This window comes from Bombus terrestris, chromosome 17 (genome assembly GCF_910591885.1).
Source record: "Bombus terrestris chromosome 17, iyBomTerr1.2, whole genome shotgun sequence".
NCBI lineage: Eukaryota > Metazoa > Arthropoda > Insecta > Hymenoptera > Apidae > Bombus > Bombus terrestris.
In genome coordinates this window covers 8,110,565-8,131,689 of record NC_063285.1, presented here as the reverse complement: position 1 = coordinate 8,131,689, position 21,125 = coordinate 8,110,565, and the positions used below count along the sequence as shown (strand labels likewise).

The 21,125-nt window shown below is 33.0% G+C and overlaps 2 protein-coding genes across 3 annotated transcripts in view; one reads left to right on the top strand and one right to left on the bottom strand.

Annotated features, from left to right (window-relative positions):
* LOC100648037 (dynein beta chain, ciliary) overlaps positions 1 to 21,125 on the top strand; it is a 54,949-nt gene that overhangs the window by 8,624 nt on the left and 25,200 nt on the right. Inside the window, exons 7-15 of the mRNA XM_048413912.1 lie at positions 3,229 to 3,450; positions 4,203 to 4,454; positions 5,610 to 5,736; positions 6,677 to 6,810; positions 8,255 to 8,492; positions 11,581 to 11,768; positions 16,253 to 16,422; positions 17,237 to 17,457; positions 18,880 to 19,156. Of these exons, the coding sequence (XP_048269869.1) occupies positions 3,229 to 3,450; positions 4,203 to 4,454; positions 5,610 to 5,736; positions 6,677 to 6,810; positions 8,255 to 8,492; positions 11,581 to 11,768; positions 16,253 to 16,422; positions 17,237 to 17,457; positions 18,880 to 19,156 (1,829 nt within the window). The remainder of the gene's footprint in view (positions 1 to 3,228; positions 3,451 to 4,202; positions 4,455 to 5,609; positions 5,737 to 6,676; positions 6,811 to 8,254; positions 8,493 to 11,580; positions 11,769 to 16,252; positions 16,423 to 17,236; positions 17,458 to 18,879; positions 19,157 to 21,125) is intronic.
* Positions 10,971 to 15,708, bottom strand: LOC100642905 (protein RRP5 homolog). 2 transcript variants are annotated; one of them, XR_007227188.1, is made up of 6 exons: positions 14,604 to 15,708; positions 14,373 to 14,538; positions 14,090 to 14,295; positions 13,192 to 13,492; positions 12,953 to 13,101; positions 10,971 to 11,332 (listed from the first exon to the last, which is right to left on the bottom strand). XR_007227188.1 is itself a non-coding variant. In XM_003401985.4 (4 exons), exons 1-3 carry the CDS (start codon positions 15,517 to 15,519, stop codon positions 14,133 to 14,135), a joined length of 1,245 nt encoding a protein of 414 aa, XP_003402033.2. In that variant the 5' UTR covers positions 15,520 to 15,708; the 3' UTR covers positions 10,971 to 11,332; positions 14,090 to 14,132. The 2 variants fall into 2 exon arrangements, 1 of the variants encoding a protein (XP_003402033.2); XM_003401985.4 differs by lacking the exons at positions 12,953 to 13,101; positions 13,192 to 13,492.

Here is a 21,125-nt window from a genome sequence, read left to right as displayed (position 1 = left end):
CTCTTGAGAAACTTGGTTTTTTCGCACGGTAATGTAAAAATGAATCCAGATTTCTAGCTCACTGTAGTAGCTATGGCCGTTGAGGATCCTCTGGGGTGTTTCCTCTCTGGTTGGCTCTAGATTCCGAATCCTGTTCGCAGGCTTGCTCTGCGCTGACCGTAGTTCTCTCGTCTAGTTTCACCGTAGTGGAACGTTGAAAGTTGCTGCAGGGCTTCGTAGTAACAAAGATTCGCAGTGGTCCGCTGATCCTTCGATATTCAGTGATGCGCGTACGCCGAAATCGTAATTTCGTTTTACCGAAGCAAATAGATCCTGACAGGATCGCCAAATGTCACGTAAAAATTATTAAACAATTCACAAAAACAAATTGTCGATCTGCAAACAGAAGATCAAACTCTTTATTTCCACACAATTGATACAATGGTAAACGCAAGGATAGATCTTATATTCAGACTGAACTAGAGCTGGCTGAAGTCTCGGTTTATATATGTTTTGATTTGGGGATGTTGAGGGGCTCGGTGTAGATTATGATGTGGAAAAGTATCCGAAGGTCGGGGGTAGATGTCTTATCTATGATGTGGACTAAGGCGTGTCATAGCTTCTGTGTAGGCTATGATAATAAGGTGGTGATGTGTCCAAAGGAGTCCAAAACTCGGCGATTGATATCCTATCTTTGATGTGAGTTGATATGTGATTGATGTCACAATATCATGGCAAACAGTCCGCTGCTATTTGGCCTTATCCTAATTTATGACTAAAGGTCAACTTTATTCCTTTTAACGGAACCGAGATGAATATTAAACGTGTTAGTTTGTTTAATAAAGAGACACGTGATAAAGTTGTGATAGTCAATTATATTAAAATCACTTTAAGTACAAGTATAGAAATAGTGTATTTTACGTCGTAGTCGTCATTAAAACGTCCTTACTGAGCACTCATACTTCTAACAACAACATGACGTTCAGTTGTTCTGAACAACAATGAACTCCTTTTGTAAGGATATAATAAATCAATAAATATAAAAATATTCTATTGTTATGTATTTTCTAAAGATCAGTCATTTGGACTAGTTCTGGTAGAAATAACTTTGTCGTAACTGTCGATAGTTTTAATGTTAGTAAAGACAGTGCGAGTGGAAGTTGTACCATATTCGACAATAGATTTTGTAATCGTAAGTGGAAGCAGGCTGATGTTTGGAAAGTCGATAACCGGCGTTTGGAAATTGCCGAATCTGCTGTACCGACACCTCATAGCCATATCACCGAATATGGCTGCTTACAGTTTAGAGAATGCGTGAAATAGTTTGTGGATGACAAGTGGCCCCATGTACCACTGCCAAAAAATGGAAAATCTGTCTGAAGGATCTCGCCACGGAGTGCGGATAACAGCGATGCCTTTTGATAAGCGGACTATAAGGGGCCGTAAGGCATTTACCCCAGAACTTTCAGGCAACAAAGTCTTCATAAAAGATAACCTAACATAGTATACATATCTCATATTAAAAGTGAGAATGTGACGATATGTATCAGCAATACGAATAAAGTAGTTGTAGTATTTGAATACTATAAAATTTTTAGTTCGCCACGGAGTAATTTCGTTGATAGAACAAAAAAAGACAAATACTATAATCGACTACTTAATCGATGAACAAACAGCCCTGATAAATCGTGATCGAAGTGAGTAATCGAGACTCGGAGGAAAATAAATAAAAACGCATTTTCTATTCCAAAATAAGCTTCTTACTTTTAAGAAATGTAATTGCTTTGATAATATAATCATTTTTTTCATTTATGATACAATTATTTAGAACATAATAAATTATTTTTTCAATTTTACATTTACAATTTTGCTTCATCATGCAACTTTTCACCACCATTGAATTTTCTGTTAGGCTAGGTATACGTCTTCTTGTTACTTCAAATATCGAAGAAAACGATTCAAAATTGCGGCACTTTCCTTATGACTATCAGGTCTGTAAGTATGAAACCGGAATTTGCCTATAGATGGCCCTAGCTAATAATGTAGTTATCACTAAACTGCGTCATTGATGCCAAAAGTCTTTGATGACATCTGACAAACATTTTCGACTCAGAACAATACAAGTTTCATAGAACAGCATAGTTTATAACAGCGTTGAACATGTCGAATTTTGTGCCTGGAAACTACGATTTGCGGACAGCATTGATTTTCAGTTACCATTTGAAGAAAACTGCTGCAGAATCGCATCAGTTGCAGAATCGCTGCAGAATGCTTGTCGAAGCTTACGGTGAGCATGCTCTTGGTAAATCACAGTGCTTTGAGTGGTTTAAAAAATTCAGAAATGGCAATTTTGACGTGAGGAACGAAGAACGTGGAACGTGATCCATTATGAGCTGTTAAAACCTGGCGAAACCGTTAATACTGAGCGCTACCGACAACAAATGATCGATTTGAATCAAGCTTTGCGTGAAAAACGACCAGAATATAAAAAAAGGCAATACAAAGTAATTTTGCTTCATGATAATGCACCATCACATACAGCAAAACCGGTCAAGGAAACGATCGAAGCGTTCAGTTGAGAAATACTTTTGCACGCGGCTTACTCACCAGACTTGGCTCCGCCCGATTACTATTTATTTGCATCGATGGAGCACGCACTTTCTGACCAGCACTTCATTTCTTACGAAAATGGCATGATGACTGGTTTGCCTCAAAAGAGCGACAGTTTTTTTGGCGTGGCATCCACCAATTGCCAGACAGGTGGGAAAAATGTATAGCTAGCGATGGGCAATACTTCGAATAAAATATTTTTAATCATTTTCATACAATAAACGTGTATTTTCTATACAAAAATTCCGGTTTCATATTTACATACCTGGTAATTTCTTCATTGTCTACAACGAAACGTTGGACTTATTCTGCACAGCTGTGATTATATTTGCGTCGGTGATGTGTAAATTATTTTCAGATAGCATTTTCTATGTCGAGTTCATTCAGTTTCTCGCAGTGTGGCGCAGTTGTACAATTTCGTTGTTCGTATCATATTATGTCAGAATGTTCTGAATCAATAATTTTATATTTCTAAAGTTTGAGCTATGATTTAATTATAGTCTGAATCTAAACTTCGTCCCGTGTATTGGTACTCATATAAATAATATCTTTAATACCGAGGGATTTCAATATATTTGGCTTATATATTAGTTCAATTTTTACCCTAATATGGTATATCAACGTTTTTTTATATCATAGGTAAAGCAAACCGGTATGATGGACACCAAAGAAAATTGCTGGAAATTTTTTATCAATCGAGTTCGAAATTTGTTAAAATGCATTCTTTGCTTTTCTCCCGTTGGTGCAACATTACGAAACAGGGCTAGACAGTTCCCAGCAATCGTAAACAACACTTCGATCAATTGGTTTCAAAGCTGGCCACAGGATGCTTTGAGATCCGTTTCCATCAGATTCTTAGAAGTAAGACAATTTAGCACATTCTTTATAAAGTTTAATAAGCCATTTATCTAATTTAATTTATCTTAAGACATTAGTGTGAATGAAAGCAGATATTATGTTTTACATTTTATTAGGGTATCTCTATATCGCATCTACGCTATTTTTACTTTATTATTTTTTGGAAAGGATGATAGAAGGTGATTTTTGGGAAAGGTATAAACATAAAACTATTATTAATTTCGTGATATTTTATATGTAATAATAATTTACGAGTACATTACTGAATCGCATTTAAACGACTTGTTCACATTCTCACGCGCAATACTATGTGAAATAAAGAGGATAGAATTCCATTCGTTATCGTTTGTTTGTCATTATTGATACCATGGCCGTTTGGACAGCCTATAGATTACAAGAAATAGACCTACACTACATTCAAATTAAATCATTATTAATTTTAGTAATTTTAAAATCTAAATTTAAAAGAGTTAAAAAATTTCTTAATCTAAATTTTTTATAGTTTTTTAATTTAAAATTTAAAAAATTTTTAATCTGAATTATAAATTGTTTATAAATAAGAAAAATCACACTAAAGTATATGTAAATTTCTCGTTTCCCTAATTTTTCCTAAAAATGGATTTACACTACTTCCAAAATAAACGGTTCATAGTCGCTTCATTCCATTATTACTTATAAATAAACTTAATCTGTCTTCCTGATATTGTTCTATTTTCATCTATTAAGTTAATCATTGTGATACTTACTGATTGCAGGAATTAGAAGACCTTCCAAAAAAATACAAGTCATCAGCTTCTTTGTTCATGTCATACGTGCATACTAGCGTTAATGATATATCTTCGCTTTATCTACAAAACGAGAGAAGATACAACTACACGACTCCTAAAACGTTCTTGGAGCAAATTTCTTTGTATTCGAAGTTGCTTGTGGAAAGAACCTACGACGTAAAAGCGATGATAGAGAGATTGAAAAACGGCTTGGAAAAGCTGGAATCTTGCGCTGGCCAAGTAATAACTTCATTTGTTATAGTAGTACTATATTATAGAGATAGAATATTAAATAACATTTGATTTTTATAATATAGTTGACAATTCACGAATTTCAAAGACACATTGCATATTAACTTGAAAAACATTTTCACAGTACTACTAATTAAATTAAATATATAAAATAACGAATGATGAAAATATATAAAATTCTTAAAAGTTTAAACTATCAAAGATTTTAGTTATAACTGGTGTTGTAGAACTCCTAATCAATTCGTGGAGTCTTAACTATGAAAGATGAATAATAGGTAAATAAATAGATTAATCACAAATAGTTTATTTCTTAATGTAAATATATTTTGGCAATAAGTATGTGATTGTGAAAGTCCAAAATTTTTAAAAATCTTTAGATCCCAACAAAATTAAAAATTTCTTTCGAAGTCCAAAAAAGAATTCCTTAATTGTTCGATAATTGGTAATTGTTCTATTACTGTTTACGTGTGCGTAAATTCATTTTTTAATATGAAGTCCAAGATTATGATGTATTAATTGTCATTTAAACAAACAATATTGGAAGCTCTAATATGTTATTTAAATTTTCGACGTTTAATGTTTAAAATATTCTTTTAAAAAATAGCAAATGTTTCAGCAGAGAAATAATAATACAATAATGACCAGATTCGTCAGAATCGCACATAAATGCCTAGATGAATTCAAGAAATTAATTGAGGCTGACGTGTATCTTAAAGTGGTCTATTATTTAAATTTATCTCGTTCTTGTTCCAGATTATTGATCTGAGTTAGATTTATTAAATTATTTAGTATCATTAATCTTATCCCCTCATTTTAAGCAAATTACAATACTAATAAAACTTTTTCAAAAAAAATGTCTTACACCTGACCAGCCTTGAATAAATCGTTAATTATTTATCTTGCCAAATTATATTTGAGATATTAATAATTTCCTTATGTATATAACTTTTTTATTTGTAAGTATTAATATACGCAAATACATCTATCCAAGAACGTTAGTAATTTCATTATTTATCATGTATTCAATATGAGACATAGCAAACTCCACAAAGTTTGAGCCACTATTTAACACTTTTTATATTAAAATTTATATTATTATTTATATTATATTAATTGATTTAGTAAATTTACGTTAATCGATAGGTAAGCGAATTAAGAGTGGTGTTAGCAGCCCAAGAAATCGAATTGAAAAAGAAGAATGAAATTGCAGATAAAATCCTTGCCGAAGTCCGAGCAGAGAATACTAAAGCCGAAGGAGAAAAAGCTATTGGTATTGTTTCGCTTCATAAATCCCATCAAGCGTCCCAAATTATTTTTATTTGCTTTCTGATAATAAGTATTATTTAAAATATTATTAGTGTAATTTTTAGAAGACTGTTGACATTTGTATTTTTATACACGTATTAATAACCGAATTATTATATATATAATACACAACAAACTTTGGATAAGTGCCTGTAAATACCCGGTTGTTATCCCCAGCGTTAAGGAGAATTCCACAAGGTGTCTTCTAATACCTCGTGAAACTCAGTAGCATAATTTGATCCGAATCCGAATGTTTTTCAGATACTACTAATTCAGTGATGAAACATTCTTACATTTGACTTTTTATAAATTTTAAGATTTTTCTGTTTAAAATAAGAGTAAACACATATATATACTTCCGATCGCATTTAATAGGCAAAACAAAATAAGTTAGTGTCCTTAAATAAGCAAATATGCACAAAATTATATGGACTTTCATCTCATCCTAATCAGAAAGATCTCATAATTACATTGGTCGAGGTTCAATAAAAAGTAATTTAACAAAAATGAAATAAAAATAGTTATTATTATAATAATAACAAAATTCGCATTATAATAATAATAAGTAACTCAATAAAAATAAAAAGAAGTTCAATAAAAATGAAAAATAAAGTTTCATCGTTCCATTAGTATTATCTCATTGATGTTTCGATATGTTTCTTTCTATGAAGCCGGGTCTCAAACGTCCTTGATCTTCGCTATCCTTTTCTATGTTTACCAAAATTGCAAGTCGTATTGACACTTGAAATCGATGCCTCCATTGGATAAGTGCCCTGCTTGGGTCTCGATCCTTCCAGTACTTATCCAAACTTTGCTGAGATTAATATGTATATTACATTATGCAACGGTATAATTAAAAAATACATAGAAAATTGTCACGTGTTGAGTAAAAAATTTTTATACAGTGTCCGAGGAGGAGGCAAAGGTAGCCGAAATAAAAGAAACAGTAGCAGAGAGACAAAGGAGGTGCGACGAGGATTTAGCAAAAGCAGAGCCTGCAGTTCGGCAAGCTGAAGCTGCTCTTGACACATTAAATAAAGTAAGACATATATTTGAACATATATTTGACATATGTTTGAAAGACAGATTCAATTTTTTCTTTCTAATTTCCTCTTCATGACATTGAAACATGATAAGACAAAATAATTAAATATATACGAACCAATATAGAATTTATTAACATCAGATTCAATTTGATATTACCAAAAGTCTAGGTTTATCTTGAGAAATTTAAGATTTCTATAGTCCATAATTATCAAAATCGAAGCGACAATGTTGAAAGAACATCGAGATATATTGTAGGGATGTTTTATTGAGAGGAATAGCTGAGACTTACAAGCAAATCATAAACGATAGAAAATATAACGAAATGTCATAATAACGTTTACACTTGCCACGCTGTGAAGACTGAATACGTCCTTACTTAATTATATCCACCTCACATCGAAAACAGAACAGTAATCTTAAGCCGAATTTACACGAATGAAACGAGAATGAAAAAATTTCATTTCATTCCAAAGCTGCTAATGACATTTCCGCTGCTGTTAATAATCGGTAACAGCAGAGTAGTGTCGGACTCTTACCGACTAAAACTCCACGATGACCATCCTACGCGTATGACAGGAGTGCTCCAGGAACCTCTTATGAATTATCTTCTGTTGCACCCCCTTCCCGCGTCCTCTTAGTCGAGCCAGTCCTAACAATTACCTGACTGTTGAATTTGGCGATAGGGGGGGGGGGGGCATTGCCCCTAGCGCTATCCCTCCTTCTAGTCGTGGTCCGTTGGGACGGCGATGAAGGGGCTCTAGGCCGCCTGACCGCCATCCCCCTCCATCGCGTTATCCTACAAGGATTAGAGTTTTTCTTTCTCTCCCTTTTTGCTCGTTCCTTTGCGAGCATAACTCGTTCGCAAAAGAGACGGGTATCCTGTGGCTCGTATTCCTGTGGCCCGCTCAACATCGCTTCTACGATCGCCGAGGGGGTCATCTTTCGTCTATGAGTATCATTCTCGATCCTACAATATGTATATACAGTCGACCACAAAAAATTCGGACATCGTATAATTTTAATTTCTATATTTTTAGTAAATGTACAAGAACCAGCAAAAATATATTATATTGTGTTACATTACACTATATAGATAAAGTTAATTATTAGAGTTATTATTTATAGTTGTCGAAATATTAAAAGAAATACCGAAGCAGAGTGGATTTTTATGTCTATATTTTATATAGTGCAGTAACACAGTATAACACATTTTCGTTGATCCTTGGTACATTTACAGAAAATTAGAATTAGAAAATAAAATTGTACAATGTCGGAATCTTTTTACAACCGATTGTACATAAATATATATGTAGTTCCAAAAAGATATGATTTACATTTGAAAATCTGATAATTTAATAATTCTAACTATCTTAATAAAAAATCCGATAATGAGATTTTATTCCGGATATTTCACAAAATTATTATCTAAATTTCAGAACAACTTGACAGAACTAAAATCCTTTGGAACGCCACCGGAACAAGTGGCGATGGTGGCGCAAGCTGTGTTAGTTTTATTTTCCCCCAGGGGTCAAATTCCAAAAGATAGAAGTTGGAAAGCGTGCAAAGCGATGATGGGACATGTTGACACATTCCTCTCGCAACTTCGAAATTACGACAAAGAGAACATTCATCCTGAAGTAGTCAAGGCTATTCAACCTTATATCAACAACAAAGGTGGGCAGTAATTTATAAATTTGAATACACTACTATTTTACAATTCAGTAAAATTGTAAAATTGAGTAATTTACAATTAGTAAAATTAATGAAGTCAATAAAATTAATATACAATAGAACTTCGTTTATCCAAACAAATGAATACTGAGCCTGTATTATCCGAGCTAGGATCAAGGATAACCTCGTAATATGTGCAATCGGATTTTATGTAATGAGTATATCTGCTAATATATATAGTCACTTGTTTTTATTCAAAATAAATACTATATGTCAAAGAAGTAGCAGTCAAAAATTTATAATTTCACTTGAATCGTGATGTTGTAAACAATGAGAAAAGTTGGAGAGATTTGGTATATAGTAAATTTTTATTACCAGAACTGTCCGATTATCCGAACTGCTTTCTTTTCCACCGACCTGATCGGATAAACAAGGTTCTACTGTGTATAAATTAATTTCAATATACTAAGATTTGAATACACTAGATTAAATGTTAACGGTGGTTATAAGTATATACGTATACATGTATATTGCTAAGACTACTTCCAAAGAATTTTTTGTATTACTGTAAGATAATATTAAATAACCAATCATCAATTTTTCATATTATTTTATTATGTTTATTAATATTCACTTTCTTGATATTACTTTTAGCTTGGAAATATGGTACCGTATTATATATAATGTACATACAGAAAAAATTGTAATAATGTGAGATCGATAAATATTGCTTTGTATTTTATATATTTCCTATGAATTTCCACTGAAGATTTAAATATATTTATATAACACTGTATTTTATTTACCTCTATAGAACACACTGATAGAATATGACTAAAAAATTTAATTTAAAATTAATTGTGTTATTTGGTGCATAAATTAATTCGATGTCTTTACTTTTAACTTTTATACTGCCTTTAAATTTACAAATACCTTCTCGTTTTACAATAGTTTTAAATAAATGCTGTTTACGTTTATATAGTTTAGATATAAATTAAAATAGCAGAAATAAAACGAAAGGGGGGTGATTTAACTTCGACGACAAAAGTTATAAACGAAACAATTTTCAATGTAGAAAATCATGCCACATCTGAGCCTTATTGCATAATTAAAATCTATATTTCCCAATCTATAAGTTATTAATTCATATTAATAAGCTTTCTTCCACAACAGTCATAAACTTGATGGTAAAACAAATACAATTTTGGAAGTAAATTTCACAAATTACAGGTCACTTGATTATCCTATTTCATCCAAAACTGTAAAATTTTCCGGAATCCAGCACTCGATCGAGAAGTAAATTTTTAAATTAAAGCTGATTGTAGAAATTCGTCTGGTGATTGTCCTTACTTTATACGATATATAAATAAAGTTTATATTTCGTTTAAGACTACATCGAATTAATTTATATACTTAATGCATACGAGGGTCTGTTAAATATTAACCGGACTGCATGTGGCATATCTGACCTTCCACTCCATGTAGTGCTCTATTTATCGTTTCTTCAATAGATGGCACAATATGCGAGAAAGCAGTACGATTTTCTGTTGCACGACACATAATTATCAAGTTTTTAACCGTTAAGAGCAGAAACCCCACTGAAATTTTGCATAGATTGCGATTATAGTTTGGGGACAAAACATTATCAAGAAACCAAGTGAGTGGCATACATCGTTTTCTAGTGAACACCAATATTAGAGATGGCAAGAGCTGTTATTTGTGAACCATAAATGATTTAATCACATCCGTTCCCAATCACGATGATTTTTTATCAAAAGATTCTTTTTGATCTTTCGTAATCGCTGCTGATGAAGCCGATGGAGGAGAACATAACTGTTTTTTACACACATGCATCACATAACCTGTATATTTTATATTAACGATATCAAACGATTTTGAAATCGAGAGGAAGAATTAATACTTTACTCTTTAAGATACTGATATGCGGTAAAAACAAAAAAAAGTTGAATTATTCTACATTTTTATTATTAAATAAAGTAAATTTACGTTAAATGAAGAAAACGGTAACGTAACTTTAATAGAAAAATTAATACTATATGCAGATATAATATAACTTAAATTAATACTATATGCAGATATTTTTGTGCAAGCTGTACTGAAGTATTTTATAAGAAATAATTCAATCAGGATCAAGGATTACGATCACAGTGAATAAATTGACTGCATATAAAAAAGTTACGATCACGATCGTGTATAAAGTTAGATTACGACTGATGATTTTGCGATCACTGTGATAAATCACTGTTAGTAACTTCGCGCGCCATCTCTAATCAATACGTTTAAAACACATCACATCAGCAACGTCCGCTCGAAAGTTATTAATCGCGAAAGTGTGGTTACCATCATTCGGAAGGAGTTAAAGTTCCGCAAAATCAGGATCACTTAAAGAGGCGCTAGGAGGATGTAACGTATTGACACTTGGATTGTAAGAGAAAAGAATGCTGAGTCGTAACCCAACTATTAATCTTATTTTATCGAACTTTATTATCAATTTAGCATTTACAAGAATAGAATGACGGTAAAATCTCGGCTTATATACGTTTTGGTTTGAGAATGTTGAGGGGCTCGGTGTAGGTTATGATATGGAAAAGTGTCCGACGGTGGGGGGTCGATGTCCTATTTATGATGTAGACTAGGGTGCGTCACAGCCTTGGTGTAGGTTATGATGATAAGATGTTGATGTGTCCAAAGGAGTCCGAAGCTCGGGCGTCGATGTCTTATCTCCGATGTAGGTTGAGATGTGATTGATGTCACAAGGACAACGTTTCGACATCAACAAAGAAGTAGATTAATTGACTTCTGATCCAGCTCCAATTACAAAACTGGAATGAAAAAATTAACAATCCGATGGGAAAAGTGTATACACAAAAACGAAACGTATATAGGAAGAATATTCCTCCTGGAATATTTTACTAAACTATAAAGTTAAAAACAAAGTCTGGTTTATATTCGGCTGATCCTCGTATATTAAGATAGTTAATATTATATCACATATTATGTATATGTAGTAGCATAATCAATCGGCACATAGATATATGTTAACGAAACAATAATTATATCATATTTTTAGATTTTGACCCAGAGATTATTTATTCCAAATCACAAGCCGCTGCAGGTCTTTGCAGTTGGGTGAGAAATATAATGGTTTTCCATTATATTAATGAAACAGTGAAACCATTAAGAGCTGCACTTGCACAAGCTAATGCCGAATTAAAAGCTGCTATGGATCATTTGAATGCTTTGAGGACACGATTAGCGGTAAATTAATGTTCATTTCATTGCTCGTCATGATGTATAGGTATATATAACGAAATTTTTTATATTATAAAAGTACACAATTTCGATGAACATGTATAACATGTATCATGTTTGCTTTAGAATTATGGATATATACATTTATATCAATATTAATCATAATTTTCTTTATTATTTCTTTGAATTGTACGATTTTTCTTGGAATTATTATTCCATGTTTCAAAAGGTGTAGTACAAAAATGAATATATAATAATATACATAATAATACAATATGATAATATAAAAACAATTACAAAGAATGAAATATAATATAAATATAACATAGTTCTAATTATTTATATACCTTCTTATAACCTATTTCTCTCTCTTTCTCTATATATAAATATAGGTTATAAGAATGTATATAAATAATTATATTTAATTAAATATTCATTTATAATTTATTATCCCTCTCTCTCTCTCCATTTTTTATATATATTTCATATATATAGGGTGGTTGTTAACTAGTGGTACAAGCGGAAAGGGGGGTGATTCTGCGCGAAAAAAGAAGTCGAAAATATAGAACAAAAATTTTTCGTTTGAGGCTTTGCTTTCGAGAAAATCGACTTTGAATTTTCGCTCGGTACGCGTGCACTTTATAACGTCTCATTATAACGGATCTCACTATAGATCGTTATCTCGATTGACGTTATGTTGATAAACACTTTCAATGTGACCGAAGTGTTTTCCTATCTATTAACTTACTATCCGACTTTTATCGCTATCCACTATCAGTACTTATTAGTCTACCATCATGTCTGCATACAGCAAAAAATTCAAAGTCGATTTTCTCGAAAACAAAGCCTCAAACGAAAAATTTTTATTCTATATTTTTGACTTATTTTTTCGCGTAGAATCACGCCATTTCCGCTTGTACTACCAGTTACCAACCATTCTGTATATATATGTCGAGTTATCATTAGAGTTAGGGGCGTATAATGATCTTCTCCTGAATTGGCCATCGTTGGTATGTACGATAAATGATATCTTACTGATACAAATGTAATTACTACAGAGTTTAACAAGTAATAGCGGCGATTAAATAATCGATATGTTGATGTCAATGAATTTAGCTTCGATAACGAATCCACCTTCAACGGGATGACGAATGCGATTTCTGCCACAGTCTAAGTCGAACTCAACTTACTTGTTACGTCGCGTGAAAAGGTCCGCGCGACATTGTTTGACCGTCCTTCATTGTCTGACCGTCAAGGCCTAAGCACCCATAGAAGGACCCTCAATAACCTAAGGTCTCACCATAAACCGAGTCTTATAAACCTACAGAAACCTTTAATCCTGCAAGTATTTTCAGTTTATAATTGGTATTTAAAAAGTCCTTAGGTCTATTGTACGTTCTTCTAAATTACGGAGAAAGCAGGTAGTTACCTAATGGGAAAAACGAAATAGTTGCCTAACGGAAAAGCTGGTTTTTTCCATAAACAATGTCGCCCATGAACCACGTTTAAATACTTTCGCGACAACAGCACGGATTCAAAAACTTGTCGCACCTTTCTAAGGCGCAACATTATTTTAAATTTTCAAGCTGTCGTATTCTTGATAATCTAATTCGTTCATATAACCATAGGAGTAGCTTTGACTATCGTATTAATGCGACTGGTAAATAAACTCCACGATTCGGCTTACTTGCTATGGGCAGGAGTACTAGCGCTGACTTCGCTAACACAATCTGTGTAGAAACAATATGGCGATTACAAGATTGCCCAAAACATAATAACCACGAACGGGAAGTATTAGGTTGTCCGAAAAGTGCCTTTCTTTTACAGACCCGTCTTTTACAACGATGCATCTTTATACAAACATGGAATCTAATCTGTCGAACGTTGTGATCTTTATTTTGATAGAATAAAATGGATCATACGTAATTCGATAAAATAATATAAAACGGAAAATGTTGTGCATCCACTATTTCCTTATAAAACGAAAGAAACTTTTCGAACGACCTAATACAAAAACGAAGACTTCTTGGATAAGGGTATCTACCTGGGTACCTACAAAACCAACTATTACAGTTTCAAGTAAAAACCTAACCTCAACCTAACCCCAAACATGCTAACAAGCTTATGATTAGACATATTCCTGGTTTTGTCATTACAGAATAATCAATAAAAAGGATGTACTCGAGACCAGAGAAATTATAAATATGTCAATTTGTGTTACCTTTTCATTTTTATATGTATCAACATTAATAGTATTTTGCATATGTGGTAGAAAACTTTACATAACTGGACTTTTTTAGGTATTGTGCAATTAAGGTTTTGCTCACCTGATGTAATAATATAATTGTCAAAATATTTTATTATTTTTGATCATTTTGTACACTGCTTCTCTACATATTCTACAGCCAATTGTTGAACACGAGTTACGTCTTCCTGAGTACCATGCTGTTCTTCAAAATTGATAAACTTTTTAAACAGGATCTTCATCTTTCTAGGTGGTAATGTCTGAACAACTGCTCTCTCTAGAACTTTCCTGTAAATACAAATTATTATAAGGTAAATTCTCTATGAAATTAAAAAAACAAAATATAGTTGAAACAATATGTTTACCTTGCTATATCAATATCATTAGATTTAACTAGGGAATCAATATAACAAGACCATATATCCACCCGTTTCGGATAAGAACTTAAAATTTGCTCAAACAGAGTTTGTGCTCTCTCTTTATCCCCAAATTTGTTCTCCATAATCGCAAACCTTGCCATTAGATTTACATCTGTAAAATTTATATTATATTAGTATTTTATTCCTTATGACATTTTATTTCTGTTGTGTACATACGTTCAGATGCTGGCAAAGATTGCAGTGCTCTCTGCATAACATGCCTGGATTTGTCCTTCAAACCCATTCTTAACAAACATTCACCACAATTAAACCATATCTCTGGAATATGTTTAAATTTCCCAATCATAGTATCAATTGTTTTTTGCAACTCCATCTGCCTGCCAGCATCAACATGAACAGTCAACATGTGACTGTATATTTTCAGTGAGTCGTTAGACCTCACTGCCTCTTGAAAAATATCATTTAATGATTCAGGAATCCCAAATTTAGATTCTAAATTTAACCAAGCCTTCCAAACGTTTAATCTTTCTTTCTCTTCCCTGAAATTAATTGTTTTTACCGCTCTTCTTGCAACTGCTCTTGCTTTCTCTATTTCTGTTGCTTGTAAATGGTATGCCATATATTGTAACCATACTATTGAACTGTCTGGACTAGATAAAACTAATCTGTCGAACTGATCTACTGAATTTGGCAACTCATTCTTGGCGAGCGCTTCTTCTCTTTGGCGTATTTCACGTTCCTTCTGCCTTTCTTGTTCTCGACGTTCAACGGCACTTAATTTTTTATTCTTCAGCTTTGGTTTTTCTTCTACTTCATCTTCACTATCACTAGATGACTCTTCCTGAAGGAGAGTTACATTAGGGTTGCTATCCCAGAAAAACCCACACGCAGATATTCTTGGCTTTTGCTCGTTATCCCTATTATTAACATTGCTAAGTACATATTTCAAATCTTTTTCGGAAGAGTTGGTATCTTCCAATTTTATCTTTTCTCTTCCCGTTTGTTCAACAAACATTTTCTTCGAATATTCCTTTTCTAAATTTTTCATTGGTTTCTTTCTGTTTCGTTTTCCTTTCTTTTTCTTTGGTACTTCCTGTAAATTTTCAATTTTTATTCTTTTGCTGGCTACCATGTTCTCTTGATTTTATTCTCACTTTCGACACTTTACGTAGAACTCGCGATTACACTTGACGATTCGCAATTTTCGATTACAACTCGACTGATACACGATGAGTTAAAATAGTGATTGAGCAGAGTGCGCGATACAAACTAATATGATGACTGCTCAAGGAACGTAGGGAAACTGCCTTTCTGTGTCGACGGCGCTGCGGAGGAAAGCTGTGATGGGTGTGGCTAAGGGTACGAGAGGATCGGATTCGTTAAGGAAAGATTTCGTCAGGAAAGTGAGGGAAATGAACGTCGCTGTTAATTGGTTAATCTACTAGGTTGATGGGTGATGAAAGATGTTAACCGCCCTCGAAAGTTGTTAGCGGGAAGCATCATACCTGAGAAAAGCAGATTTCCCGTATTTTTCCGGAGTAGATAATAAATTAAGGAATGCTAAAACTAAAAGATATTTGTTCGGTTTGAAGGACTTTAACCAGAGTAATCCTAAGATTTATGGCAGGTTCTTAACCCTTTGAGTGCTGTGGGCGCATATAGGTGTCTGGCGAAAGCTGTCGGTGTGGACTAAGGACATATATATGCGCTTTCTGTAAGTGCCCGGCATGGGCTAAGGACGCGTGTATGGGTTTTTCAATTTTTCCGAACTAATAACATTTTTATGTGGCAAAATATATGCGAAATAACTTTTTAGGATAATTATTATTCGTTTCAATTAATTACTTCTAATTCCGTTACTTTAGGAGTTGCAAAAGGTGCTCGACGTTTTAGGAGAAAGGATGAATGCAGCTTTAGCTGAGAAACAAAAATGTCAAGACGAAGCTGACGCTACTGCTTTAACAATTGACCTTGCAAATAGATTAGTGAATGGTTTAGCATCCGAAAAAATTCGATGGACCGAGGAGGTAGAAAGGTTAGATTTTATTATTTCTCATTTCGTATTTTTGTATGTTATATATTAATTTCAAAATATGTCACATTAATATAAAAATGATTATTTTCACAGTTAATGATATTTTTCTGACAAATATAGAACAGTATTTATTATTTATATATATATATATCATATATGTATTTACAAAAATATACATAAATATGCATGTGTCATATATATGTATAAATACAGATACTGTACAGGGTGAACTAAAAACAGGGTATACCTAACACAGGTAACTAGAAAGGTTAGATTTTATTATTTCCCATTTCGTATTTTTGTATGTTATATATTATTTTCAAAATATGTCACATTAATATAAAAATAATTATTTTCACAGTTAATGATATTTTTCTGACAAACATAGAAGGGTATTTATTATTTATATAATATATATATCATATATGTATTTACAAAAATATACATAAATATACATGTGTCATATATATGTATAAATACAGATACTATACAGGGTGAACTAAAAACAGGGTATACCTAACACAGGTAACTTGAATATCTGGACTGTTATTGGTGATAGGAAAAATGATAGAGAAATGATAGGAAAAACATAATTTGATGTAAATTGTTCTTTCATAGGTGGGCTTGTAGAAGTCATATGAAGGTTAACTTCGTTTTTTTAAATGAAATGATATGTTTTCTTACAATCTGGTAGGACGTTTTAACACACGTACAATGATCTATGATTTAAGGATATTTACTATCCTTGTGACATAAAATTTGTTATTTTATACAATAGAAATAAGATTATTTTTTAAAGAATTAAAATTTTTAGTTTGACGAACTCGTGTGTAACGGTACCAGGGGATGTGCTGATTGTAACAGCATTTTTATCATACATGGGATCTTTCACTCGAAAATATAGAACTGACCTAATGTACGAAAATTGGTTACCGTTTCTGGAAAGTTTGGAAGTAAAAATACCGAGGACTTCTGAATTGGATGTACTGGCTTTATTGACAGACGATGCACAAATTGCACAATGGAACAACGAAGGTGAATACATTTATACGTTCTACAGCTTAGTTAATGTCATAATTTATTATGACATAAGATACATAATTCCCCGTCTAACTGAAACACCTTAAACATCTCACGATCAGTCGATTTCCATGATAGGAAGAAATGTAAGAGGAAAACGCTATTTTTGTTTCGAATAGACAAATAATATCATACACAAAAAAATGTTCTGCTTTCTTTATAAAATCTTTCTCACATTCTTCGAGATATTAGAGTCATCGATATATTTTTTTAATGAAAATATTGAATATCTCCCCGTACTGATTCAAATCTCCTTTTCGTGAACAATTTAAGCAACAAAAATCAACAAATGTACAAAGTAGCATGAACAACTTAATAGTATTACACAGTCTACGTTGAAATGAAAATATGGGAATATTTGGCTCACAACCAAGAGGTTGCTGGGGGGGTCCCTTAAGTGAAGGGAGATTATTCCTACTTCCTCTGCTACTTTCAATACAATCGCAAAGATAAGTGGGCTTATTGGCTGAAAAGTTACATGTACGTGTTAAATCTTTCTATAAAGAGACTAAACTTCTTCGAGGTTCTAAAGTAAAGCTGAAAGTGCACTGAGGCTAAGCCAATCCAAATTCAGTCAAGTTCAGTCCAAGTTACGCTGCACTAAATTGTTACAGTTTTTAATACACACCCTTTGTACATACTTATTTCAAGTGGCACATCGCCGAACAGCTGATCGGGAGCAGTGTTCTTTTGTTTGCGATAGCAGGCAAAAGCTGTGTTGACATCGAAGAAGGGACCTTTATAAGGATGTGGGAGAACTACTCGAGGGTCTGCTAGAAATTTATGATACGCACGGCTCGCAGGAATCATTAAATCCGCCACGCCTATTTTATTAGAAACATATTTATGATTACAATTTGCCATATAATATTAACAGTTACCAATTGGAGTGCACTTCCACCTCCAATACACATAATATGAAGAAATACATAAAATATCCAAAGTACAATGCCTTCTATAATATTACTTGATAGGTAAAATAATTTTCTATCGAGGTTCCTTCTTTTTATTTATATTCTCAAAAATATGAATTTGAAGAAAAATCCGCAGACTATTCATACCTATGGAGAATCATTTAAATATTTGTTGTAGTGTAAACAACAGCAAAATAATTTGACAAATCTCGAATTGCAATGATTTCTAAACTAATATATGTGTTTTTAAGATGCACGAACAACATAACAATTTTTAATTGCAGTTTTTATGTACAAAGTACAAAACTACATCGATCAATGCAACACATTAACATTATAACGCATAAAGCGCAATATACTATCAATATATCATCATGAAAGCTTAAAATCTAAAAATTAATTGTGCTTTCATATTTAACTTTAGTAATAAATCATTATAACGATATATTGATCGTTTGTTAAGGTTTACCAACAGACAAAATGTCCTCGGAAAATGCAACAATTTTAATGAATTCAACAAGATGGCCTCTAATGATAGATCCACAATTACAAGGATTAAAATGGATAAAAAATCGATACGGTGAAGATTTGCAAGTGCTGAGGCTTACTCAACCGAATTATTTATATTTAATTGAAATTTCCATTGCGAATGGAGGGATTGTTTTAATTGAAAATATCATGGAAGCTATCGACCCCATTTTAGATCCGGTTATAAAGAGAGATCTAATAAAAAAAGGAAGGTACTTGCTTATGTATATTATTATTGTAACATAAATTCATATTAGATAAAATTGCTGTTTAGGAGATCCACCTTTATTTTTAATAATTCTGACCTTCATACATATATGATATCAAGGTCACTGTCCCGAGTGACCATTAAAAAGTTTTAGCTGTCGCTCGTTATTCGTTAAAAAGTTGTTAATACAGTCATATTTAAATTTATTTAAAATAAGTCATATTTAACTATTCATTATTACACATTGTCGCCGTGCTGTCTGATAAAGTCCAAAGAAATATGTTGTTAAACAGCAAACATAGGCCGTTGCAATGTGAGAAAATTTGACATTGTCCATTACTGGGTCAACGATGTCAGCAACTATCATTTCGGTAATTATGCGCAAATGGCAATCTCAACTCTAATTTCGTTGAATTTCGGATATGTTGTGGATGGAATGGTCTCGAGTAACACGCACTCTGTTCGAGGCGTGAAACGATCGTAGTCCTGGCGGAAAACGAAGATTTTTATATACCTAACCTCATACAGTTTCGAAACAAAACGATATAACTGAGGCGAATAAAACAGAAACAACTTAGCGAAAACGCATTTTTCGAAATTATGAGTTCGAAGTTCTCTTTAGAATAATTAAATATTGAATAAATCTTTCCGATCTATATCTTTAAAGTTAATGTAAACATTTATATTCGTCTAACGACTAACATCAGGTGAGGGTTGGATTTTGTTTGCTAACCCTAACCGAACTCTCAGGCCTTGGGTCTAGTTTGAGCATTGAGAGGGACCCCCCTCCCCCCCTTTCAACTCTATCCCCTGGGTCATCGTGCAAGCCCGAGGACCCCTTGGCGTGACGACAAATTAACTCTAATACTAACTCTAACCTTAACTCATGCGAAGCAAAATTATTGACCCAAAATTTTTGCCTCGTTTGCCAAAATTTTAGCGGACGAACGGCAAGATCAGCGGCTAAAACTTTTTGAAGATCACTTAGAAGAGTGGCCTTGATAATATATCTCAAGGTCGTTGGTAGTAAGTCCTCTAAACAGCAGTTTTACCGCACATTATAACAATCGAGCATTTATTTTGAGGTGGTAGAACGTGTAGGGTGCCAAAGAAATACTTCGCAAATTGATTGAACAATATGTCTTTATTATTATAACACGGATTTGACAATCTTAGTAGTGCGCGCCCCGAGATTTCCCTCGTTTCCCTTTATACAGGTTGCCGTGGTCCCCGAAAGAGAAAGTTTTCTTTGGGAGTAGGTTTTCTTGTGCAAGTCCTAGGGTTTATTCTTTCACGACGCCCTGGTCAGCGTTTTATCTTTTAAGACGTTCTGGCCTCGGACTTCTTTTCGCAGGCCAAGTGGTTAGCACATGCTTAAACCCTGGACCTTTCTATCTTTAATTATTTTCTTTCTTAATTATTTTCTCTCGGGCTTTCGTTCTTTAATTATCTATTTTATTGTTTGAATTAACAATTAGAAAGCATGATTATTTGTTTGTACATATAAGATGTAAAATGTAACTAACAGTAAGATGCATCTAGGATTTGTACCAATGTATAGAACTCAATTCAATATGTGTAACGGTTTTATGATTATTGAGATATGTATAATTTTTGTGCTGGACTAGGTTAAATGCGTAGTAGAGATATTTGTATGTGGATATCAGTGTGTGGAGATATGTGTGTGCGCGGCGACTAAAAAACAGACGAATGTAAACAGTTCAGTCGGTTAACAATGGATGAAAGGTCGAGTATGGAAGAAATTGCTGAGGCGCGTGCAAGTGTGTATCGATGAATATTCTAGAAATCGTTTATAAAATAAATATGTGTCTACGTTAATATCAATGCCCAGTGTAAATTTAATGTTTCAATAACAATATTTCGGCCATCAAGATCCACAATTCTCAACAATGATAATAACCAGAGACTAATTAATACCAACTTTGAGATATTACGCAGTATATATCGATATG